Below are 26,564 nucleotides of genomic sequence, written 5' to 3'. Positions count from 1 at the left end.
GAAAGCTCCCCGGTCAGAAAGGGGGAGCCTCTGGAGTCCCAGCGCTGGTATCTGCAGATTTGATGGAGCCAGCTCAGACCTGCTGAACCAGTTCTCTGGCAAACCAGCAAAACGAAGGAGAAAGTGAGCCTCCAGGAGCATCGAGATTTGTCTCTCTTCTGATGTTTTGGAGATGTGATTTGATACATCAATTACCTGAATTTATGTACTTACCAATCATGTGCTAATGGATTTTTCATTATGTTAATTTTAGTTGCTACTCAAAATGAGGACAGTTGCCTTAGAGTTATAACCTCACTGGGTTTCCATTTCCTCATCTCTTGAAAAAAGAGGGGCAAGGGGTTGAGGTTCATGGTATTTAATAATTACTATCCTACCCAAATGAATTTAAAAGCTGAATTCCCTTTCAACCTTGAAATTTGCTTGTTTGACTAGCAATACATTCCATTATTCAGTAAGAACAGTTAACCACCAGGGGGCAGTCGGGTTACAAGGCAGTAAGGAGTGATGTTGGCCACAAGTGGACAGCAAGGTATATACGCGAATGAAGTGCACCTGTGACTTTTAAAATTCTTATTTCAATTAAATTCCATGAAAATTTTATTGCCCGCTAAGATTATGTCACCCAATCCTGATGTGTGTGTTGGGGGGGGGCGTTCCACACCACCACCAATTCTCAGACACCTGTCTGGTGTCCTACAATTTACCTCAATTCTGACACCATCTACCAGGAGATAGCATGAGATTCCACAGATTAAGGTGGCCCCACCACCCAATGGAGGTTCCAATCGCAAGTTCAGGTCGTCACCTGGGCTTCTGACCGATGCGCTACAGACTGGAGGTTCCAACGACCTCCTCTTTGGATTTAATTAATTTGACAGAGCAGCTCACACAACTCAGAGAAACATTTTACTTACTAGATTACAGGTTTATTATAAAAGAATATAACTCAGGAACCACCACAAGGAAGAGATGCATAGGGCAATTGATGTACTGGCGGGCAAGATACGGGCAAAGGGCGTGCAGCTTCCATGAGCGCACCACTCTTCCCAAATCACATCTTCACCAAGCGGAAGCTCTCTGAACCCCCTCCTTGTTGGATTTTTTGGAGGCTTTATTATACAGGCATGATTGATAAAATTATCAGCCATTGGTGATTGATTCAACCTCCATCCCCTCTCTCTCCCTCAAACATGAGATGGGTGGGACTGAAAGTTCTAAGTCTGATCACATGGTTGGTTCTTTAGGCAATCAGCCTACATCCTTAGGTGGGGTCCAAGAGTCACTCATTAACATAACAAGCGACACCTTCATCACTCTCCTGGTTTAGGAAATTCCAAGGGTTTTTGGGAACTCTCAGTCAGAAACAGGGAGGAAGACCAAATATATTATTATAGATCCCAGTATCACACCTGCCCACTTCCCTCTATGTTCTGTGACGTGCTAAGCTTCTAACGACTAATACTGCCCTCTGTAGCCCACAACCCAATTATACAATGTTAACAAGGAAGGAATGGCCGCCCATTCAGAGTGTGTGCGATTTCTTTTCATTCATTCATAAGTACCTATTAAGCAGTTACTCTGCACCAGGCGCTGTTCCGTGAACTTGTGATGCGTCAATCAACAAAGCAAAGATTCCTGACCTTGTGGAACTGACATTCTGGTGGAAGGACAATAAAACTAAAATAGAAAAACCTAAAAACCACTAAAAACTACAATAAGTAAATTATGTAGCGTGTTAGGTGACGAGTGCTGTGGAAGAAGGGAAAAGCAGAGTTGAGCATGGGGGAACAGAGATTCAGGCAAAGGGTTTGCAATTTTAGGCAGGCCTCTGTAGAGGACAGGTGAGCACCATTGAGGTGAGGGACTAGGCCATGTGGCTCTCTGGGGAAACAGCATTTCAGGCCAAGGGAACAAACATGAGAAGATCCTAAGGCAGCAGGGTCCCTAGCAGCAGATGAGGTTGAGGTAAGAGGAGACAGATAACAAAAAGACTGGTTTTTTTTACCCTGAGTGAAATGGGGAGCCACTGGAGGATTTTGAGCAGAGGAAGGACATTTTTAAATGGTCACTCTGGCTGCAGTATTAAGAACAGTATCCAGCAGACTTATTTCCTATAGAAGCTTCCCAATATTTGTCTATTGGCTCCTCAAAAAGCACAGTGAGGGGCTGGCCCCGGGGCTGAGTGGTTAAGTTTGTGTGCTCAACTTCAGTGGCCCAGGATTTCACCCGTTTGGATCCTGGGTGTGGACATAACATCGCTCATCAGGCCATGCTGAGGCAGCATCCCACATGCCACAACCAGAAGGACCCACAACTAAAATATGCAACTATGTAATGGGGGTATTTGAGGAGAAAAAGCAGGAAAAAAAAAAAAGATTGGCAACAGTTGTTAGCTCAGGTGTCAATCTTTAAAAAAAAAAAAAGCACAGTGAATGCAACCATATTCTGTCACCAGGTAGCTAACAGGCCGATTCACACATATCCTCCCTATGCCATGTGCCAGGCTCTGCACCAAGCACTTTACATAATTTCTTATTTAATCCTTCCAATACCTCTATGATATTGTCACCAGTAGCTCAATTTTAAAGACAAGGAAAAGGAGATTGTAAAAGTGAGCGACTGGTCCAAGGTTTAGATGAAGTAAATGCAATTCTTGAAAGCTCTGACTTGAAGAACTCTCTTTACCAATGTGAAGAAACACCGCCTAAGCAAGGCTTATTACTCCACTACTGGGGAACTAAAGATGGTGATGCTGGGGGGCGGGAGGAGCATAAATGTTTAAGTTCAACCACCAAATGCTTCTTTATTTTAAAGTTCTGTCTAGCCACGGCACCACAAACTTACCGACACTGCAACTGGACTGACTTCTGTACCGGTGATTCCTAAGTTTCCGTCTAGAGCTTGCTCCGTGTGGGCTGTTCGGTACCGATCTGGGCTTTTGAGAAGGCAGCACTCATCACTGAACCGACTTTTCTCTAGGGGCTTCCTCTCAAGCCGCAGTGCTTTAAAATCCCACTCAGTCAGTGCTGCTCGGACGGATGTCCCGGGATGGGTGCTGGTGTGTGACAAGCAAAGAAACTACAAGTGTTTATGAACTTTAATAACCATTTTAAAGAGTAATTTTATGTCTGCTGAATCTAATAAATTGGAGCTTGTACTTAGTCTATCTTGTTTTTAAACTTTATTTTTCATATACTTTATTTTTACAGTGTTTTAACCTGAGAAGCTGAATACACAGTGGTATGACCATATATAAAAATATAACTCGGACTCACAACCGGCAGCAACCTGCCTAAAAAACAAGCTCTTATCTACAATAACCTGCCTAAGAAGCCAGATGGCTAGTTTTAGTAACAATCCAGGAAGCTAAACAATAACTACTATAGCAATTGGCCCCAAATGTCCATGACTTGATGAATAACTGAGAGCTTCCCTAATTTTTGTCCCTGCTTCCAACTTAGGACCAACCAGAGGCCAAACACGGCTAACAATCACGTAGGATGCCGTCTTTCTTATTAGTCTAACCACAGCTTCCCCAGAGCCACAGCCTCCGATCAGCGCACACCCGAAGCCTTCCCTCCTTTCCACTGGCAACCTTTCCCGCTGCTCTGCCTGCCAGACTCTGTCGAAACGGGTGATGGTGGCTGACTCCCTTGTACAGCAAGCTCTGAATAAACCGCCCTTGCATTTCTCACTTGGTTGGTTTCCATTTATTTCCACACACCGGAAAAACAAAACAAAACAAGGGTCCTCCACCGCAGAGAGCTTGAAGAGCACCGTCTTGCGGCTGCGAGGTCGTCTCCTGGGAGGTACCTCCAAGGCAGGAGAGGGGAGAGCATCCCAGGCACGCACCGCCAGGACAGCGGGGGTAAGGTAGCCGCGAGATTCTCCGGACCAAGAGTGGGTCAGGGGAGCAAGGGGGACAGGTTCAGGGGAGCAGAGTCGCAAGCGAGGAGCCTGAGGCACCCGCCCGCGGCGCTCTCTGCTGTTTCCCGCGACCGGGCCTCAGGGTGAGGCCCCCACTGCATGAGTGGAGCGTCTGCGCATGCTCTCTACGCACGCGCACTCTCAGCTCCGCCCCTCTGGCTGACGTCACGTCCGTCGGCGGCAGTGACTGCGGTGGCGGCGGAGTGCTGTCTCCCGGGCGGGCAGCACCGGGCCCAGGTGTCCCGCCGCCTCCCTCCGCCCCCCGGGCCCGCCTCTGGCGCGCTCGCCCCCAACCGTGGGCGGCTGCCGCGTCGCCCGCCTGCCGGCTGGCGGGTCAGCGCGCCGGGCCCGGTTTCCGCTGCTTCCCCCGGACCACTTAGTCTCAACCCGGGTGTGGTTTCCACTGCTAGAGGTGAAGCATACCGGGGAGTGGGACCTGTGGGCTTGGACCAGGGTGCGTTTACTGTTCCTGCCAGGTGGACGCTCCTGGGCAGGGATGCAATTTACAGTGTCTGCTGCAGGAGGACGCGTTTGCGGTTGTAGCGCATTCTGAGAATGGTGCCCTTAGACAGCAGGCACCCATCGCCTTGCAGATGTGTAGATACTTGTTTTAAATCCCTGAACTCATTTAGCGTTTTAGAGCTTTGGAGTTTTGTTTCCAAAAAACATTTTGTCCCAAAAGCTCAGAACCCTTTGGAATTTCTCGTTTTAAACGAATCCTAATCTTTCCTGTGACTGAATCGACTGGGAGCATATCTTTTCATGAAGGAAGGTCGTGGCTGTCTGGAACTCAGCCCTTCTCACTGGAGACATCTCAGGATTTCTAAAACCGGAGGATTATACTCTTTTTTAGCACCGACACTTTAAACATTTGGGTTGGGCAGTGCAGTACTTTTGGGAAAATGCATCACAGCCATTCTATTCTTAGAATACCAATCTAATTTGACCTTTTCTTGATGAGTTGCTATCAATCTTATGAAGGTTATTGTGAAAGAACAGGAGACCACTGAACTTTTTGAGTTCTGATGCCAGATTTTAAGTCGTTATTCTGTCTCCAACTCTGTAGCATCATTTGTCAACTGGCTACATTCCAGCCTCTCCTCTGGTTTATAATTTAATGCTGCTTATCTGGTGTGGGCTTTGAATTTTGATAATTACATTTGATAGGATTGTGTTTAAACGACGAGAAAGCTAAGTGAGGAACTTGTTGCTTTTTCCTTTTTTATCACTTAATTTTTCATTTTCTAAAAGAAAACAGAACTAAGTCAAAGAAGGAAAATTAAAATCATCTGGACTGCTATACCTAAAGATAACCGTTGCTGACATTTCAGAATATAGTCTTAATTTTCTTTTAGGCACAATATTTGTAAAAACAAAAACAGAATCGTAGCATATACTGTTTGGTAATCCCTTTTGTGTGACGTCTAGTCTGTCTGCTTATTTCACTAATTTTTTTCTTTGAATGTGTGTAATGGTTAGATGCTTTCGTAAGTAGGAGCCCTAGTGCGTGAACCTTGTGCCATCTAATCTAGCAGCTAAGGGGACTTTTCTTTTATGTCTTGATTTTTGGCCAATTTACAGAGGTGAGTTGCTGTTAAAGTTGTGTAAAAGGGAAGATTTAATATTGAGTCCTATGCAAGGACAGGCAGTTGATCCTAGTATATCAGGTTCATGAAAAAGTTGGAGAAAGTCATTGAAAAATTTATCAATTCTTCATTCTTTGTAAGCTCACTTTCTTCCCAACCCTACTCTCTGTCTCTCTTTCCTCCAAGAATGAACCATGACTGAGGACTCTCAGAGAAACTTTCGTTCAGTATATTATGAGAAAGTGGGGTTTCGTGGAGTCGAAGAAAAGAAATCATTAGAAATTCTCCTAAAAGATGACCGTCTGGGTGAGTTTTGTAAGTTAAATTGTTTATTGGTTCTCAGTCATCCCAGGTGTTCGGAAATAAATGTTACCTTCAAAGACGTCCAGAGGTATTTGTTACCTGCTGTATTTAGTGATGGGATGACAGCAGAATGGTTTATTTTAGGAGAAGTTACGGATTTTTCAAGTTTATATTTCACTGAGACAGAGTTGGACATTTTTGAAAGACCTCTTAAGAAGTCAATGATATTTTTTCTCATATAAGACCTGTATATTTTCTTTTCTCAATTTTTTAGAGGTGTCATCACAGCTTCTGGGTGTGTTTACAACAGCTCTTGCCAGGGTTTTCTTTTATGGAAATACTGAGCCTGCATTATGTATTGACATTTTAGTTTCTTCTAAGCCAGTAATAATAAGGTCTGTTCTGTTGTTGACTAAAGTAAAATAAACTGAACCATATTAAAAATAGTACTTTATATGCATAGAGTGCTTTTAAAATTTCCAAAACATTTCCCACCTGATCTTTGATCCTCACTAGACAGTCTGTGCTTTAAGTATGTCTGGTATTATCATTCGCATTTGACAAGTAGGGGAACTGAGGTCCAGGACAGTTGTGTGTGGTTTATTGGAAGATGTGAGGATTTGCGGTCTGACTGTGCCACTCACTATCCATGTTAACTCAGCCAAGTCACTTAACTGCTTTGAGCTTCAGTTTCTGCATCTTTAAAACAATAACGACGCAACAAGCTTGTAATGTAGATTAAATGAAATAAAATCTATAAATAGTAACTACTGCTCACGTTATAGGAAATGTAGTAATATATGCAAAATGCATCTCCTATGCTGTGAGACACTGATTGTTTTTAAATAGCTAGTTGGTGGAACACCTGGGCTAGACATCAGACCAGCATTGCCTTTCCTCCAGTGGCTCACTGTGTAGCAGACTGCCTCCGCAGAAATGTCTTACTATACTTTAAGTTTTCAAAAAGGAAATGCAGTTTTACATATTGTGATAAGCATGAATAGCTTCTAACTAATTGTTTTCTTCTTTCTCTAGATATTGAGAAGCTTTGTACTTTTAGTCAGAGGTTCCCTCTCCCATCCATGTACCGGGCGTTGGTATGGAAGGTGCTTCTAGGTATGAGACCCAAGAGTTGGAAGATTTGTCCTCAAAAATGTTGAATGATGGGAGTGTTTCTCATTCTATCAGTCAGAAAAAGGAGGATTTGTTTAGGCCCTTTACTGAGTATTGCGTCTAGCCTCAGGAGACTGAGTTATTGCTCACTATGAAAGCCTTTAAGAAGGTGACTTCAGCGGCAATACATTAACTGTTATTTAAAGGGTGTCAGTTTATTAACGATAGAAGAGAAAGTAACGTAGCTTCCTGCGATCAGGTGTAGGAAGAGCATTGTACCGAGAGAAAGAACTGGGTCACCTTGAGGAAGACCCTGCTAGGCCTCATTCTTTTGCATCTGTAAATGAGGATGTTGAGCTAAATTAACTCCTTGGTTTTAGCTCTCAATTTGTTAGGTTCTGTGATTCCCAGTGGTAGAGGTCTAACTTTCTAGTGAGTGCTATCAGAGTCAAAAAGGAATTGGAGAGTTTTTATTTCTTAGAAGTACAAATGAGTAAATCCAGTGATGAGTGGCTGAAGGAGAAGGAATAACAACCTTGCTCAGTTTCTGTAGAAGAAAAAGTGTATTAGGTGCCACAAGTGACTGGCAGCATCCCTTTTGAGCCAAAAGTTTTCTTTCTCTATCATTGCTGAGCCTGCTGACGCATATAGTACCCATCCATTACCACTTTCCTTTCTTTCTTAAAAAAAATCTTAGGGTTCCTAGAATTCCCCAGTGAGGTAGGTATCAATATCACAGTTTTACAGATGGGGAAGAGACTCTGAGCCTCTGTCACTTGCCTAAGGCCTTACAGCCTGTAAGTGGCAGAGTGAGGATTTGAGCTCGGGTTTAGTAGAGCCCGTTTGAAGGTGAGATAGCTTAGAAACCTTGGTTTATAGAGCCCATCTGAAGGTAGGATAGATTATAGACCTCATTTTCTTTCCAAAATGTCCTGTATTTTCAGAATTTGAGAAATCGGCAGTCTGGTGCAAAGTATGATTTTGTAAAGTGTAGGCAGCGAGGGAATACAGACCATACTAGAAAGCACTACATAAGGACTTTCTTGTGCATCTTGGCCATCTTTGTATGCTTATATTTCTAGCAGATCACTGTGCAGGTACCATCTAGAGAACAGGTGACAGCTATTTTTATTTTTCCCTGGGCATTTTTTTCTTAAATCTTAGTGTTTCCAGTGGCCATCAAAATAAAGGCCTTCCTGGGATGCCTTTTAGGTGGTAATGTCAATACTTTCTGTCTCTGCTGGGAACTACTATGTGTCTTATTAATTAATAATACCAGTGGAATAGTGGGAGGTGTATATTTGTACTTTGTGGCCCTTCATAAATGCCAGGTCTTGTTGGTCACCTCTGTGTTTCCTACCTGTCTTTATCAGCAAGTCTTTGTTGGTATTTTTGAGGTAGTTAAAGGCACTAGAGATTTAGAGCTGCCAGCTATGCAGCAGACGGGCTGACTCTTCCTAGCATAGGGGGCCCATTACTCAGGGGTCTCAGCATGCTTGCTTCTTCATACCACTTTAGGTTAATATCAGAGAGAGATTTTTTAGGACTAGCTTTTAGAAAACAAGTTTGAGGTTTAACATGGAAAGGACTGTGCCGCCTGTAGTAATAAGATGAGAGTTTAACTACAACTGTTTAATCTGTATTAGCCCAGATTTGGAAGACACTGGAATGTGTTCCCCTGGCTTTTCTGGAAGCCTAGCACAGTACCCCGTAGCTAAGGTAATTAAAGATTTATGTCAAGAAAAAGAACATTTAAGCAAGTTTGGTTCTAACATTAATGTGGCATCATGTTAGCTAGAGTCTTTAGAGCTCATCCAACTTGTGTTTCCCAGAATGTTCGTTAGAATGCTGCATCTGTGGTGTTTTGCACCAAAGAGTGATCCATAGTCAGATGTGCTAGCTAACACTTAGACTAGCTTAGTATGTGCCATATCCTTGCTAAGTGCTTTATGTATATTAATTTTTATTCATCGCAACAACTACACGAGATAGGTATTATTATTCCCATTTTTCAGATGGAGAAGCTAAGGCATAGGGAGATCAAGTAAGTTGTTGCCGGTCACCCAGTCGGTTAATTACAGAGCTAGAATTCAAACCCAGGAGCTTTAACTCCAGAGTCTGCTGCTATTCAGTCTCATTAAGTTTAATGAGGCTAGAATAAATAAAGTAAGATGTTTTTCTTTATAGCAAAACTTAGAGCCTTGAAAATTCATTGTCACCGTTTCCCAAATCTATTTGACCACAGTACCCTTTTCTCGTGAAGACTCTTGGGGCTAGTGTTCTGCAAGAACATTTGGTGAAATGCTTATCTGTCCCATTTCCCACCTCTGACAGATGGGGAAACAAGAGCCCAGAGAGACGTTTGTGAGAGCCCTGGTGTTATCCAATCTGGGAATGGCACTTAGGTTTACTGAAGGCCTATCCTGCACTCTTTCTGCTATGTTTTCTGCATGCCATTTGTTTATAAAAAAGATGTGATTCTTGCCCCAAAGTCTAATGGGTAGATGTCATGTTTAAATGGGTTAATGAACGTAAAATGGCATTGAAGTGTAATGTAAGGTGGCCTCGCCAGTGAAAGTTAGAGATTTCTCTCGTCCTGGAGATAGGATACTGAGCGAGTTTTAAGTGTTGGGGCAGAGAAGGATTTGATGGGTGGTTGGTGGTTCTAAGGTCAAGGGGGCTATATTGTCAGCTGGGGCTGCCATAATAAAATACTGCAGACCAGGTGGCTTAAGCAACAGTTTATATTCTCATGGTTCTGGAGGCTGGGAAGTCCAAGATCAAGGTGCTGGCTGATCTGGTTCCTGGTGAGGCCTCACCTCCTGGCTTGCACATGGTCACCTTCTTGCTGTGTCCTCACATGGCAGAGAGAGAGAGAGAAAGAGAGCTCTGATATTCTTCCTTTTCCAATAAGGACACCAGCCCTATTGGATTAGGGCTCCACCCTTATAACCTCATTTAACCTTAATTTCCTCCTTATAGGCCCTATCTCCAAATATGGGCACACTGGGAGAAAGGGCTTTGATATATGAATTTTGGGGGGACGCAGTTTAGTCCATAGCAGAGGCCAAGTGCAAAAACTGGAGTTAGGCCTCTGGGAACTAAGAGGAGCCCCAGGCTAACAAACTTAAATTGAATCAAATGATGTGGTTATTATCTTGAATTTAGATGGCACACTTATTCAAGGGCTTTATGATGCCATTTCATTTCTCTTTCATAACAATGATGCAGTTGCCATTCAAATATCAATAGTGTTTAAAATTTAAGATTGTTTTTATAATGAGAATTTCTACAAGAGAATTTGTATGGTAGTAAAATATTTGTGTAAGTTCTAGTCTAATTGTGATGGGCAGCTTCTCATAGGATGCTCTAGGGGTTTGGATTGGTGCCTCAGTATTTTGCCTTTTTTTTTTTCTGGGTCTCTGTACAGGGATCCTGCCTCCACACCACGAGTCCCATGCCCAGGTGATGATGTATCGCAAGGAGCAGTACTCTGATGTCCTTCATGCGCTGAGGGTCGTTCGCTTTGTCAGTGATGCCACACCCCAGGTAGAAGTCTATCTCCGCATGTATCAGCTGGAGTCAGGAAAGTTGCCTCGAAGTCCCTCCTTTCCACGGGTCAGTGGAACTTTTGTTTGACACTTAGCTCAACTCTAGACCATCCCATCTTGCCAGCCTTTGATTGCATCATATATTGCCGTAGAGATTTTCAGCGGCTCCCCATTGTCTGTAGAATAAAAGCAACACATCTTTCCTTGGCATTCATGGCCCTGTACATTGTGACCCAATCTGCCTATTTTTTTTTTTTCTCCCCAAAGCCCCGGTACATAGTTGTATATCCTAGTTGTAAGCCCTTCTAGTTATTCTATGTGGGATGCCGCCACAGCATGGCTTGATGAGTGGTGTCTAGGTCTGTGCCTGGGATCTGAACTGGTGAACCCCATGCCACCGAGGTGGAGTGTGTGAACTTAATCACTCGGCCACGGGTCCAGCACCATGCCAGTTTTTTTTAATATATTTTATTTCAAAGTCATTTCAAACTTACAGAAAAGTTGCAGGAATACTACCAAGAATTCCCTTGTACGCTTTACCCAGGTTTCTCACTTGTTAACATTTTATTACACTTGCTTTGTCATTTTTCCTATATGTGTATACATATTTTTTTCTAACCCATTTGAGAACAAGATGCAGACATGATATCCATTTCTTCAGATTCCTTCAGTGTATACTTCCTAGGATAAGTACGCTCCCCTAGGTATCCATATGCAATCATCAAAACCAAGAAATTGAGATTGATACAAAATTAACATCCAATCTTCAGACTCCATTCACATTTGACTAGTTGTCCCAATAATGCCCTTTATCACAAACAAGCAGACAGTAAAAGTTTTGGTTACAAACTTATCAAACTTTCTTATTAAACTTTTACCTACTAGTTATACCATTTGTTGATGATGTAAATTTTTAAAATATTTTAACTCTTCATTTCACAATCATTTTACATATAGAAGAAAGTTGCAAAAATGGTCTGGTATTCCCATATACTTTCACTTAGCATCCTCAAATATTACATGTTACATAATCGTGGTATAATTACCAAAACCAGAAAATTAGCCCTGATACAATACTATGAACTAATCTATAGACCTTATTGAAATTTTGCAGATTGTTCCACGGATGTCCTTTTTCTGGTCCAGGGTCCAATCTGGGATCATACGTTACATTTATTGCCATGTCTTAGTCTCCTTTAATCGGGAACAGTTCTTCAGCCTTTCTTTGTCTTTCATGACCTTGACACTTGAAGAGTACTGGGCAGTGGAGCTTTTCTCAGTTTGGGTTTATCTGATGTTTCCTCGTGATTAAAATCTGCTTATGCATTTTTGGCAGGAATACCACAGAAGTATGATACTTATTTCTGTTGCTGCTAACTTTGGTCACTTTGTTAGCATGGTGTCTGCCAGGTTTCTCCCATGTAAGGTTTCTAGTTTTCCATTTGTAATTAATAAGTAACTTGTAGCGAGGTACTTTGAGACTATGTAAATATCCATCACCTAATGATTCTTGCCAGAAACAATTTGTACTATGCTGATTGCCAAATGGTGATTGTTTAACTCTGTCATTTTTTTCCTGCATTTATAAGTTGGCATTCTTTTATAAAGAAGTGTTTTCCCTTCTTCCTCAGTTATTTATTTATATCAGTATGAATTTATGGATTCCTCTTTTATTCAATGGCCTATAATCCATTACTACCATTATTGATTTTGGTGTCCAAATTGTCCCAGATTTGACCAGTTGGAGCCCTTCAAGCTGACTTCTGTGTCTTTTTGACAAGTTCCCATCATTTTGAGCATTTCCTTACTTTCTGGCATGAGGAGATATTCCAGACTCATCTTGTACTTTCCCTACCCCAGGTCTGGAATCAGCCATTTCTTTCTTGAATGGAGTGGGCTGTTTAGAAACCCAGAACAGGCTGGTAGTTATGCTCATTGTTCCTGTGTGTCATTTCTTCTAGGCCCTCTCCCCAACAGAGCTAGGAAATAGATCTGTGTGTACACACACATTCACACACACCTCTATATATTTATGTGTCTATTTATCTCTATATTTTAAAAACCCTGAGTTCACACTAATACTTCCATTTCAATCTAGTAGCATAAGTTCATTCCAGCCCTCACCCTTTCCATATTCGCATCTTCATTCTCTTGACAGTTGCAAATATGAAAAGGCTTCCATTATCCTCAATATATTTATTTCTTTGCTTATTCCTCTGTCTGTAACCAACACTACCAGCTGCCTCTTGGCCTTGGCCTCAGCCCCACAGGCCCCAACCTGCTTTTTAAATTTTGTCTTTGACAGACTCCTCACTGTAGTTACTCCGATTACTTATTCGTGAAGGAAAGAGGGAGGGGAAGAGGAAGAGGACGGGCAAAGGAATGATGATGGCTCTTGGGCTTTGGCTGTCTTGTTTGTAGTTCACTCTAGGCCTTTCAACTTCTTTTTGCTAAAATAGAGTGAGTTGTTCAAAATAGGGATTTGCCCGCAAACTGTGCTATTCTATAAAACTTTTTTTATTGCAGATTGCAACCTACCAGTACAGCAATTTGAGCCTCAACTTTTTCTTTCTTTTTGAGATTAATGACATGGTTCCCGTGGACAAACCTTAGGTTGCCCGCTTCTTTTAAGTTTATCAAGAGAGAACGTCCCTGAAAATAATTGGAACTCTTAACAAACGTCTTTAAATTTCATGTGTCATTGGCAAAGTGAAGTTGGTAGTATTACACGAGTTCTTAAATTATATATTAAATTAGGTTAGATGTTCTGTTAGTTTAAGAAATCTAAATAATAGGTTCTAGTTTCCACCTCATCCCTACTCAGTTTGTCCATGCTTTAAGCCCAGATGCCTCACTCAGTCTCAGGCAGACGTGCTGTCAAAGAGTTTGTTTTTAGGCTCTGCCACCCTGTCTCCCCGATCACCAAGCCCCACTCAGCCTCATTTTTCTTATCTGTTATAAGAGTGGGTGATATGGGGCGGGCCTGTGGCTGAGTGGTTAATTTTGCGCCCACCGCTTTGGCGGCCCAAGGTTCTGCTGGTTGGGATCCTGGGCGCAGACATGGCACCGCTCATCAGGCCATGCTGAGGCGGCGTCCCACATGCCACAACTAGAAGGGCCCACAACTAAAATATACGACTATGTACTGGGGGCATTTGGGGAGAAAAAGCAAAAAAAAAAAAAAAGAAGAAGATTGGCAACAGTTGTTAGCTCAGGTGCCAATCTTTAAAAAAGAAAAAAAAGAAAAAAAGAGTGGGTGACAGTGCTCGGCACAGGGTCGGGAACACAGTCAGCTGAAGGACGTCAGTCCCCTTCCCTGGCCTCTCAGAGTGGCGGGAGCAGAAGTGAGGGAGCACCTAGCACGGTGCCTGCTCTGGGCGGGCGTCCAAGAAAGGAGACTTCCTATCTCTTTTCTTCCTCCTTTTCTTCTTTTCTCTCCTCCTCTGACACGTTCACAAAGGCCGAGAGAAATTTGTTTTCTACAATTCCAACACTGTTACTCTTGACGTTTTATAAAATATGGCTAAATTGAAAGGTCTAAAATGAAATACTTTATCAAAATAGGAATTTTAATTTAACTTGGGATTTTTTAGGAGAGTAGAAAGACACTTTTTAGTTTCTTTTTAACATTAAAATCCTTCTGCTATTAAGTCCTAGATGAAAATGTAAAGCTTTTTATGTAAGATATGGTGTTTAAAAACAAAATAGATTTTCAAGTGGATTCCAGGTTTTGTAAGATTTCTGTGTTGAAATTTACTTGAGGGTTTACTTTCATGTTCTGAGTATTGACACAAGGTTTGAGAAATGCCCTTCTTCTGATTGCTAAAATTCTGCTTCTAGGGAATTTTAACTTTTTAGGTGCTTTAAGATAGAACAGAATTCTAAAGGTGTGTATGATTGCTTTGAAATAAATGCTTTGTTAGTCCTTTTGGAGTCATTTGAGTTTTGCAAATTACTGTATTGACAGATGTCTCCAATTATTACTTACGCTCTTTATTGCGTCTTTTTGAAGGGAATTCTCTGCTAGCACCGAGAATATTTTTGGGTAGAGGCAGTCAGCCCTTTGCTTATGATTTATGTTAACTCTGTCTTGGCCTTAATGTTAAAAGTTGGAAAATCTCTGAGTGCTCAGCCTGAAACCCAGGTCTTTGTAAGCAGCACCGATTCAAATGGTTTTCTCTGCTTCCTCCTTCTTATCTCCCACTTGGTCTTCTTTCTAGTGATAGACTGTGTGCTTTTTGGTTCCTCTTTGATTTACTAGTGCAGCCGCTTCCAAATTTAGGGGTCAGGGTTTCATTTTTATTAAAGAAATATGTGTTCCTCTCTTCTGCTGCCCCCCTCTTGAGATTTATTATTAATCTTTCAGGAGCCAGAGGATGAAGTATTTCTTGCCATTGCTAAAGCCATGGAAGAGATGGTGGAAGATAGTGTCGACTGTTACTGGATCATCCGATGCTTTGTGAACCAATTAAATAGCAAGTACCGGGATTCTTTACCCCAGCTGGTGAGGGATGATTTGTTGGCCATTGCGGGGTCGGGGTGAGCACTGGTACTGGGAGTCTTCAAGAAATGCTCTTACCTCCTGGTGCTGCTACAATTATGAGTGGACCCTCTATAGTAGGAGTCAGCAGATGTTTCCTGTAAAAGGCCAGATAGCAAATATTTCCAGCTTGGTGGGCCAGATGGTCTCTAGGTCTTTATCACGGTCACTCAGAGAGCTGTTGTCACACCAAAGCAGCCATCAACAATGCATAAAAGAAAGGTCCTGGCTGGATTTGGCCTGCTGCGGGCCATAGTTTACCTACCCCTGCTCTATAGTATCCCTTATCCTGGTCTAGAATCCACTGGCTTTATCTAGAAATATCTCTCTGTATTAGTTAAGGTTTAAGTTTGGCTGCATATAATGGAAAGCCAAATGACAGAAGCTTTATTGTTTTCTTTCATGTAACCAGAAGTCCAGGGGTAAGACAGTCCAGAGCTGGTGCCACTGTGCCACAGTGTCAACAGGGACCCAGCTCCTGTCCTTTTGCTCCAGCATTAGGTGTGAGCCTTCCTCTCATGCACACAAGATGGATGCTGGAGCGACAGCCATTACATCTATGTTCTAGGCAGGCAAGAACGGAAGGGCAAAGACAAAGCAAAGGAATAGAAGGGACAACCCAGTTAAGCCTGTCCCCCTTTAACAGACTTTCCTTCTGCATATCTGTTAGTGGTAGGACCGTGTCACCTGGCCACCCCTGTTGCAGTGGATGCTGGGAAATGTGTGTTTTTTCTTAAGCTGAGCACATTGTGATCTCCCATTAAAATAGGAGTTCTGTTAGTGAAGAAGGAGAGATGAATGGGTGTGGGGTCGGCAGTGGGCTGTCTGCTGCACTCTGACCTGGGAATGCAGAGAACTAAACAGCACTAGCTTCATCAGCATAAGCCTGTGGTCCTTTGCCCTTCTCTTTTTCCAGTTTTTTTCCTTATTCCTCTCATTTATAAGAATTAATCTTTCTTTCTTCTTAAATCATTGCATCGTTTCATTTGGAAATTGTGTTGAAAGCAGTCCCTGTGGTCCAGGGCGCAGGGTCACATGAGGGGCGTGAGGGTGGATGGGCCCCGAGGACCACTGCTCTAGCTGTACAGGTGTCAGGGCAGTTGGCAAGACCCTCAGCTGGTAGAACACTGGACAGGGATGTTCTTTTAATATATAGCAACTAAGTAAAACTTGGCTTTTAGAATTTTAAAATTTAATCCACTTAGTTGATTTCTATAAAAATAATTCAAGCATGGCATTGGACTATATGCAAATAGAATGTTAGTTGCCTAATTAGATCAAGAAGTCCAAATTATACTGGTTAAGTTCACGAGCTCCCCTGCAGGCGGCCCAGTCTTTCGTTGGTTCGAATCCTGGGTGCGGACATGGCACTGTTCATCAAACCACGCTGAGGCGGCATCCCACATGCCACAACTAGAAGGACCCACAACGAAGAATATACAACTATGTACTGGGGGGCTTTGGGGAGAAGAAGGAAAAAATAAAATCTTAAAAAAAAAAAAAAGCGCTAGTTCTTTAAAAAAAAGTCCAAATTATACCATGATTTAACTAGCTTTTCTTGTTTAATATTGGAATAAATTTAGTGGCATTTTGATAGTTTATGTTTAAAAAATTCATTCTTTATTTTTGATAATACAAACAATAAATAAATACATTCTTGAAGTATTAAACAATGCCGATGAATCCAGTTTTCCTATAGATCTGTACCAACGCCTCCCCATCCTCCACTTTCTGAGAAGTAAACATTGTCGTCAGCTTGTTTGTTCTCCTAGACTATTCTATGTCCGTTAGGATGGATGGGGGTGTGTGTGCACGTATGTGCATACATGTACACGCACACACATACGTAGTGATTTTTATATATTCTTTCACATGTTACTTTTTTTAAAACATAAATATTATCATACTATTCATATGGCACTACAATTTTTTTTTTAAACTGAATGCCTTGGAGCACGTTCCAAGTCAGTACAGATAGTTTTTAGCCCTGACTTCCTGTTACTATCACCAGGGAGCTTTTAAAAATTACCAGTCTCTTTCCTCCACCCAGACGAATTAAGTCCGAATCTCTGGAGGTGCACCCCCAGAATTCTGATTTTTCAAAAGCTCCGTGATTCTGAAGTGTGGCTAGGGTTAAGAGCTACTCATTTAGAACCACTTTCTTTCTTTTTTAAAAATTTGCTCATAGTATTGCCTCTTAAGAGTTTGCCGTAATTTAATATAGCAGATCCTTGCTGACGTCGACACGCGCTAGTACGTGTTCCTTTGTGTATGTGTGTGAGTGGGTCCCTAGAGTGGGTACCTGGAAGGCCAGTGCTCAGTTGAAGGAGAGACATAGTTCACTTTTTTAACTGCTGGGTTGCTCACCCAAAACCCCTACCAATTTGTGCTTCCTCCAACAGATATGAGATTTCCTGTTTTCCACCCCATTGCCAATACTGGATAGTATCAATGTCTTACATTTTTGTTTATCTGATAGTGAAATGGTATCCTATTTTAACTTACGCATCCTCAGTTTCTAGTGAGTTTGAGCAGCTTTGAATATGTTTCTTTGGTCATTTGTACCTGTCCATCTTTCTGTTGTTTGCTTCTTTCTTTTTATTTGGAAGAGTTCTCCATATACTCTGGATATTTATCCTTTGTCTGTTATGTATGTTGAAAATATTTTCTCCCTGACTGTTATACAATGATTTTAAGTTTTGATACATTAGATTTGTTGATATTTTTCTTTTTTTTTTTTTTTGTATCTTATTTGGGAAGTCCTTTCCATCCCAAGATTAAAAAATATTTTTTAAAAACTTACTTCTAACTTTTTAAAATATTTAAACTTTAAAAAAATCCAGTCCTTTATTCTGTGAGGGATTTTCTCTGTGATTATCAGACACACAGTTGCCCTCATTCCTTTGTGGTTCCCTGCGGCACAGCTTCAGCCAGCGCGTTCCTGCCCTGCCCCGATTCCCCGCTCTGGTTAGCACTTACTGAGAATGGGCTTCATGCCAGGCGATGCTCGGTTTGTTTTGTTGATGAACCATTTCATTTTAACATATCTCTCTCTTTTTATAGACGAGGAAACTGAAGCACAGAGCAGTTAAGTAACTTGCTGAAGCTCACACAGTTAGTAAGCAGTAGAACGTCCACTTATGCTATTTATTTGTCAGTTTATCCTTTTGTTCACAAAGTGCCACCTTTATCATATACTAGATTTCCAAATATATTTATATCTCTTTCTGACTCCTTTTTTCCCCCCATCAAGCTATTTGTCTATTCCTGGGCCAATACCAGATGATTTATTTAATATAACTTCCTGGTATATTTTGATAGCTGGTAGGAAAGTTCCCTCTTATTGTTCTTTTTCAAAAATGCCTTGAACTTTCCTTTTTAGGAATGAATTTTAGAATCAGCAGGATACTTAATGTCCCCGTCTCCCTTAAACCTTAGTTTCCTCATCTTCAAAAAAGGCATTTATTTTAGTATGTACATTATAGTGCCTAGTATGTAGTTTTAAATAGTTACAAAAATTTTTTTTTAGAGTTCTACAGGCTGTATAAGAAAAACTAAATTTCCTTTGTGTTGCTGTTTGACTTAGGCAAGTGATTTACTTAAACTTTTCTCTTTAGTTAAACTGTGTTTAGTCTACCTTAAAATTTTTTATTATTGTTGAATAGAGGATCTCTTCTTCCTAGCTTCTTGTTAAAGTACAGTCTCCATAATCTTGTCTGTCATCTTTTCAAGTTCTTGTGGTTTTACCAATAAACCTGTTGTGACACAGCACAGCTCATTTTATAGTCCTGGGGAAATGTGCGTGTGATGGACAATGGTGGGCGCTTCGCATCAGAAGAGGATAAGAATGTGTCTAGTGGTGACGTGTTTGTTATGTTGTAGTATTCCGATTTACGGGATTACGTCACGTCTTCTCCTCTCCTTACAAGCTTTTGGAAATTCTGCTCTTTGCTGAGGCCTCTGCTTGCCAAGGAGAATAGAGGCCAACTTCAGTGATGTGACGTGGAAGACCTCTTGTTAATCTCTGTTCAAAGGAGCCTGTCCTTAAGCCGTCTCACACTAAATTATGTTTAGTCATTAAAGTAAGCGAGCTTGCTTTCATTGCTATTGCTACATTTTTTAAAAACTATGCTAAACAGAAGGTTTTTGATTTTTTGTTTTTATTTTTAATAAACGCTATTATCAGCCTCTTCCTAAGTTTAATAAAAATTCCTCTCAGGATAGTTAAGTCTCTTTTTTGAGGTTTTACCTTCTGTTGATGAAGTATGCTTTATTTTCTTCATCAAGTAACCATTTAGGGTCATGGAAATATTGGAAATAACCTAAATGTTTAGTAATAAAATATAATTATAATAATCACATCTACCATTTGCTGAGTACTAAAAATTTCAGGTTATATGAATGTTATCTCCTTCCACTATAAAAAAAAAGCATATATATATATGCTTTATGTTACAGATAATAGCTTTGTGCATACATCTATTCATATATTTGCCAGTATATTTTTAGGGTAGATTCCCTAGAAATAGATTGGCTGGATCAAAGGGTAAATGCATATGTTACTTTGCTAGATATTTCCATCTTCCCCTTCACAGAGGTCATGCTCTCTTGCATCCTCATGTCCAATATATGAGAGCGCCTGTTTCTCTACAGCCTTGCCAACGTGCTACGTCCTTTTTGCCAGTCTGACAGGTGAGAAGTGATGCCTCAGTGTAGTTTTAGGTTGCATTTCTTTTATTATAGCAAGAGTGAGCATCTTTTCATATGGTTGAAAGCCATTTGCATTTTTTTCCTTTGGCGTTTTTAGCTTTTTTCTTCTGTATTTTTAGAGGCTCTCTTTATTTAGGGATAGTCACTCTTTAAGGTTGTTTTTTAGCCTGGGGAAATGCCAGGCTAATATGTTGAGTGCAAAGAGCAAAATACTATGTTGTGTATTCAGTATGAGTCCACTAATAAAAGTGTGTATGTCATGTTACGGGAAAACAAATGAATGCCATACAACCTAAATGTTATCACTAGTTCTCTTTGGGTAGTGTGAGTATACGTCATCTCGATATCCTTCTTTATTCTTTTCTATATTTTCAAGATTTCTTATAATGAGCATATTATAAATCAGGAAAAAATATTTAGAAAAATTTAATAAGAATGGCAAAAAGTTGTACATTGAGTGGTTATCAAAATGTTGATTAATATATTTCAAAATTTCATTTAATTTGCAGTATTCTGTTTACTCATTCAACAGTTATGTATTGAGTGCTTACTATGCCGAGTAAAGTTCTGGTGCTGGAGAACTAGCAGTGAACAAAACAGAGACAGTCCCTGCCCTCACTGAGCTTACAGTCCGATAAAGGAAAAAGACAACACAGTTTAAAATTTTCACTTATCTGTATCTTGTTTGTTATTTGTACTGACTTCTGGATGAAATCTTCTTTGCTGTGAGACATAATATATAAATGTGAGTGTGTGTGTGTTTTCATCCATGTCGCTGTGAGAAAAGTACATGTATGCCATTGGCAGAACCAACCAAAATTCTAGAATAGGGTTTCAGAGGTGAAAGGCCAGAACAGGAGCCCTTTGGCAACTTGTGCTTTGGAAAAAAGCTCCTGGTTTGAGGAGTTGTCTGTAGTGTTCTTGAGGAGCTCTAGGAACTGTTAAGGAGTGGAGGAAAGTTAGAGAAACAGGAGAGAGTTAGAGACCCCCTGAAATAGGGGAAAACTGGACCAGATATTAATATGTGGGCCCACTTTGTCTGCTAACTCCTGTCCATTCTTCATGGGCCAGCTCACATGTCGCCTCCCCGGGAAATTGTTCCTGGCTGCTAAAGCCTGGGTGAGGATTCCCACCTGGACGTACCCCACACCCTGTGCTTGTCCCCATCGTTGCTGTGTTACAGTGTGTTATAGTTAGTTCTTTACTGGTCTGTCTCAGCCAGGCTGTACGCTGCTTGAAGGCAGGGACTTTATCTTTTACTCTAGTTCCTGTATGTAGCATGGTGTCTTGCTGTCATGGATTAAGCACTGTAACGGTTATGAATTGCCTTGTTGGCAGAAGCACAAAGATACAGATACCTAGTAAAATAAACATTTGCATTTGCTTAGGCGATAAGGGATCTGGTTGTGCTCTTCTAGATAGGGAGTACAGACGTTAGGTTTGACCCTTAGGGTCCATTCTTAGGCATTGGATCCTAGATACAGCAGCCAGCGCAAGGTGGATTTGGCCTGGTCTGGGGAGCTGGATTTGTTAGCTCTCCCAGTCTTCTAGAGTTGGCTGCTGCATAACCATATGTGAGAGAGGCCACCAAACGGAATCCGGGTACTTTGTTCCCGCTGCGTTATTCCTCTGCCTCCCAGGAATTCTCATGCACGCTTTGTTGGGTACAGAGCTCCTCCTCTGGACACCACTGTTGTGTGAACCCCCTTGGTGTGGTGCACGGCAGTGCTCAGTGTGGGTCAGCATATGTGTGGTCGGTGAGTGGTGGGCCCTTCTCATCTCCAGCTCTTTGTCTCATTTCTCCCGGCTCCCTTTCCCCACTTTGGCCCCACTCTAGTTCTTTGGTCTTAGTCTTCCCCTTTCTCCTTTATCCTGTATATGTAATCTGCTGCCCTAGAGCAGCCAGGAACATCATGGGCCTTTCTGAGCTCCCCAGAACAATTGAATTTTGCTTTGGCCTCTTGCCTTAGGCTGTTGAATCTGGTAGTGCCTTTAACATTAGGTTGAGCAGCTGTTCCATTTTGCCTGGGACTGTCCTGGGAAACCCCTTAGTCAGAGACGCTTGGTTGCTCTGGTTAGTGCTGACCTGGGAAACTGCTGCGTCCCCAGTGACTTGGGTGACTCTGATGCTTTGTTTTCCAGCACTTTCTTGCATTCAGGACATATCTTTTTTCATCACAGACTGTAAAATGGGGTAATGTTATGTCACAGCGAACGAGTAATTTCTTCCTGTTTGATCCTTAGCCAAAGGCTTTTGAACAATACTTGAATCTGGAAGATAGCAGACTGCTGAGTCATCTGAAGACCTGTTCTGCAGTGTCCAAACTTCCTTATGATCTCTGGTTCAAGAGGTGCTTCGCAGGGTGCTTGCCTGAGTCCAGTTTACAGAGGCAAGTGTTTCTTTCAAAGACATACTGAAGGCTTGGAGTCGGAGAAGAATCTTGGTTTTTCCTGTGCTCATCCCTCAGAATGTAAATTTGCTTTAGAACAATAATGTGAAACTGACTTCTCCAGCAGCTGACATAGCAACACATGATTCTGCTTCTTATATATACAAGTAGAAATGTTAGAATATTAATCATATTACTTTAACATTAATATAATTAACATAAGGATTGGAATATACAGTTATAAAAATTGAGGGCCCTCAAAGTGTTAGCTGCTGTACAATCTTCACATCTGAAATGGTCTCCAGGAGTTTATATAGGCATGGCCTTTTCCAGGAATGTGGTAGATCCTAATCTAGAGAAAATCTTGATATTTCTTAGTTTCATCATGACATCTTGCAAGTAGCTGAAAGCAGCAAAAGTTCTGAGACTCCAACTCAGATCTTTCACTCATTTCAGACGTGTGTTATGGGTACTTTGGAGTCCTGGCCCTTCCTTCCAAGACTTTATGATGTAGTTGAGAAGAAAGGCAATACACAAGGCAACACATAGCTAAGCATATGGAGCTTAATACCAGCTTTAAGAGTTAGAGGAATTATCAGAATAATTATTTTAGAGTGGTGGCAGATCAATGAGTAGTTCCTTAAGCCCTTGGAGAAGCTTAAGGACTTTGAACTACTGGAAAAATGAAATTGAATTTATCTCATTTCATATGCTGCTTTTGTTGTTGTTTCTTAGTAGGTAATGATTATATTAGCATTACAAAATATTAGTGAAATCTGGACTTGGTTTAGGACTTCCTTTCCTTCCCCGACAGTCAGGTGTGAAGCTTTAGGGAACGGGCGTTTGGCCGATTCCAGCAGAGCAGGCACTGTTTAGTGGTCATTCCTTTTTTCCCTCCCATCCTGATTGTGTCTGAAATAGATTTCAAATGGCCGATTTGTTTTGGGTTTTTTAAAATAATTATTTCATTATAGTTCTTTCTGAAGCTTATCCTTAAATTGGAAGGAGTAATTTGGTTTAATTTTGTAATTCGAGATGTCTTGGTAAACATAAATTTCAAGCTCACATAATTTGACTATATCTCCTTATTTTTGTAGGGTTTGGGATAAAGTTGTAAGTGGATCCTGTAAGATCCTAGTTTTTGTAGCCGTGGAAATTTTATTAACCTTTAAAATAAAAGTAATGGCACTGAACAGTGCCGAGAAGATAACAAAGTTTCTGGAAAATGTAAGTATGCTTTATTTTATTTGATTTTGAATCTAGAAAGGAAGTCAGCTTAGCAAGCCAGATTTTCCTGTTGCATCAGATTATTTCAGAGAAATAATACAGTATATTTTTACATTATAAGAAACAATTTTTTGCCTTGAAAAAGTTTAGCTTAAAGTTGATCTGTGGATTATAGTTTACATCCTCTGAGAGACGATGGTCTGAGCAGCGAGACTGTCACCATGTCACACCATGGGTGTGCACTTAGGACCAAAGTCTTGTCCCCTGATGTGACTACTAGGAGGCTTGTCAGGAAAAGGAAGAGGTGAGATCTGTCACTTTAGGAAGAGTAATCCTTGTTAATGGGAAAGGAATCCCGATGTTTGGGGAATTTTGTAAGCTGTTTCATTTCTGTTACTATCTCTGTTGGAATCCCATTTGGGTTTGTTACTGTGCTCAAGCATAAACTTAGCGCATATTGAAAAAAACGTCTAAATGAATCAGCTTTTCCTTCTCTCTGTTTCTTAGACTACCCTTAACCAGGCACGAGGGAGAAGTAAAAAGACTTATGCCTCAGTGAATTTCACTGGACCCAAAATCTATACTACTACTTTTTTTAATCAGTCAATATTAACGTTTGAACAGTGGCCCAGTAAATAATAAGTACTAAGTGAATGTGTGTTGACTAAATGAATCATCATGATTATAGTAATTAGTGGCTAACAGTGCCAGGGCCCGTGCTAAGTAATTTCATGGATCATCTCATGTAACCCTGTGAACAACCCTGTGCGGTGGGGCTTTCATTGGCTCCATTAGAGATGGGGATCTGAAGCCAGGTAGTTTAGGTTAACCTGCGCAGGGGCCCACCGTTAGTGGGCAGTGCAGCATTCGAACCCAGGCAGTCTGACACCAGAGCGCCTTAGTATGTCCTCAGGTGGCATGTGAAACAGGGATCCTGGTAGCAGCCTTTTATGGGATCCCTTTCTGATAAACAGTGAAAACTCCAGTGGAAATAAGTTTTATGCAGCAGTGAATGAGGGAGATACTGAAGTTGTAGACGCTGGAATTTCACGGAGACTGGTTTGCTTGTTCACAGATTCCCCAGGACAGCTCGGATGCGATTGTGAGCAAAGCCATCGACTTATGGCACAAACACTGTGGGACCCCGGTGCATTCAGCCTGACTGCTCCTGACGGTTGTGGACAGTCCACTGGGACCACCCTGAGCATTTTGTTCTTGGAACATGGTCTACTAAACTGATTGAAAATAGGGTTCTTACTTTGGTGCTCAAGGTGTAATTTTTTTCCAGTAAAATTATTTAATTAAGATCTCTGGTGTTGCTGTGTTGTAGAGCAGCATCTTTTGGTTACACAGAAGTACAGAGTTCAGCTCTGAATAGCATTTTAAAAGGGTTTTTAGAAAACAGCTCCCAGTTTTTGAAGCCGTTCCGTCGGGGTGGGTGGGGGCTTGAATAAGCTGTGCTTGACCGGGCCTGCCCTGCTCTCGTTAATTAGCACCAAGCGACTTACTTTCTGAGGTCTATTTCTGAAATAAAGAACAACTTCCTTTTGTTGACAACTCAGATTCGGCTTTTGTTGCTGCAGTCCTTGTTTAAATCTAAGCTGACTGCTTTCTCAGGCTTTGTCTTCCTAAATAGGTTTAAATAAAGGCCTTATATATTTTTTTCTCTTTGTGCCAGTTGGAATGAAACAGTTATTGAACAAATATGTCTAAATTTGCCTAGTAGGAGAGAGAGTACTTGCTGATATTTTGCTGGACTCGTGCCTTTTCCTGATGGGTGATTAAACATTGGGTGGGCTTTGGGGAGCGCTCTGCCACCCGGAATAGGAGTGGGAGAAATGGTAGGTGAGGTTAATAGCTAATGAGCCCGGGCCGTATTGTGCTGCAGAATGGTAACTGACGTTCACTGGACGGCTGCGGGCTTTGAGACTGGCCGGGGAGACACGGCCTTTGTTTACAACTGATTGGGCTCTCAGGCCTGCAGGAACCTGAGTGGTAAGTTGGATTCTTCACCTACCCCTCCCCCAAAAGAGGAGGGAGCCCGTGAAATCATGGAGTTATAATTCTGAGAATTCAGTCCCTCCCTCATGTGTAAAAGAACTGTGGAAGGAGAGTTCAGAGCAGACTGAGCTGTTGAAACCAGCTGGTACTTCTGGATAGCAACCTATCCAGGAGTATTTGATTTTTCAAAACAAAAAAATACACTCAGAAGGAAACTTCTTAAAGCAAACTGCTGTCTGCAGTTCATACTTTACATTTCTTCAGTGCTCACCTCTGCCCCCGGAGAACATTCCAGGCAGTTGGAAAGATAAGAAAAAACACGTGAGAAAGAATTCCTGCTCCAGTTGTCTGCTACCTGGTGATCTCGGCGCATGTCTGAAATTCACAGAGAAGTCATAAGAGCAAAATAATTTTACTTCTATTTACGAGCCACATATCATTAATACAACTTTTTAGTAAAATGGAGGTTGTGAAGTCAAGTGATGTTAGTGAATCTCAACTCCAAAAAAAGAAGAAGATAATTAGCAGTCTCTCAACAAGAAGATAGTTTCAGGGTATGCGCTCCTGCTCGCTTACACATAAATGCTGAGGGGAGACTGCGTGCGGCAAAGCCAGTGTGGGGCGGAGGGAGACCACAGCACCTGGGGCTCTTGGGGAGGAAGCTTAGGGGACTGGAATATTCTTCGTCACAATTTTGGCAGGTCCAGATGACCTGAAAGGGAAAACTATTACTGTACTGCTAACGGATCGGAAAATAAGTGTTCTACACTAAGTATATTCTGTCAAACCCAGTTTGGTAAAAGCTTTCTGGCTATAGGGTGTGGGATGGGGATTTTCTTCAAGTGAGTCAATCTGATGCCATCAAGTTTTCCTTATTAAAAAAACTAAACAGCTCCAGCTCAGCAGAACAGTTTTTCAGGCCCACTGTGAGGACGGTGATAGAATAAGTGAGGATCCGATCATTTTAATATCAGAACTTTATTTTGCTGAGAGCCAAGTATTTTGAAAGTGTTTCTGCCCACTGCCTTCCGTGAAAAGCATAGCTCCTGATGGAAATACCCTCGTATTCCCCTTATTCGAAACATTTTAAAAGTCAGGATCCTGCAGAGTGTTTCCTCTATGTTAAAGCCTGGGGTTTCTGTTGGAGCCACAACTGTTGCGGCTAATACGTGGTTCATCCCTCTCCCTTGGAAAACTGGGATTAACATCGTTA

At 41.5% G+C, this 26,564-nt stretch overlaps 1 protein-coding gene and 1 long non-coding RNA gene across 4 annotated transcripts in view; one reads left to right on the top strand and one right to left on the bottom strand.

The window, feature by feature from the left end:
* LOC139077258 (uncharacterized) overlaps window positions 1-4,029 on the bottom strand; it is a 31,951-nt gene extending 27,922 nt beyond the window's left edge. Inside the window, exon 1 of the long non-coding RNA XR_011529612.1 lies at window positions 2,848-4,029. This is a non-coding gene — a long non-coding RNA (uncharacterized lncRNA). The remainder of the gene's footprint in view (window positions 1-2,847) is intronic.
* A 38-nt stretch (window positions 4,030-4,067) lies between these two features.
* On the top strand, window positions 4,068-25,014 carry TBC1D7 (TBC1 domain family member 7). 3 transcript variants are annotated; one of them, XM_008521229.2, is made up of 8 exons: window positions 4,068-4,384; window positions 5,703-5,822; window positions 6,855-6,935; window positions 10,363-10,550; window positions 14,850-14,987; window positions 21,978-22,123; window positions 23,221-23,350; window positions 24,426-25,014. In XM_008521229.2, the coding sequence occupies exons 2-8, from the start codon at window positions 5,711-5,713 to the stop codon at window positions 24,510-24,512; spliced, it is 882 nt and encodes a 293-aa protein (XP_008519451.1). In that variant the 5' UTR covers window positions 4,068-4,384; window positions 5,703-5,710; the 3' UTR covers window positions 24,513-25,014. The 3 variants fall into 3 exon arrangements, with proteins under 3 accessions (XP_008519451.1, XP_008519449.1, XP_008519452.1); XM_008521227.2 differs by having other exon boundaries at window positions 4,080-4,342; XM_008521230.2 differs by having other exon boundaries at window positions 4,092-4,167.
* The last annotated feature ends 1,550 nt before the right edge of the window (window positions 25,015-26,564 follow it).

The sequence above is a fragment of the Equus przewalskii genome, chromosome 19, assembly GCF_037783145.1.
Source record: "Equus przewalskii isolate Varuska chromosome 19, EquPr2, whole genome shotgun sequence".
Classification (NCBI taxonomy): Eukaryota; Metazoa; Chordata; class Mammalia; order Perissodactyla; family Equidae; genus Equus; species Equus przewalskii.
Note: the sequence above shows the minus strand (reverse complement) of the source record. Positions and strands in the feature narration are given on the sequence as shown.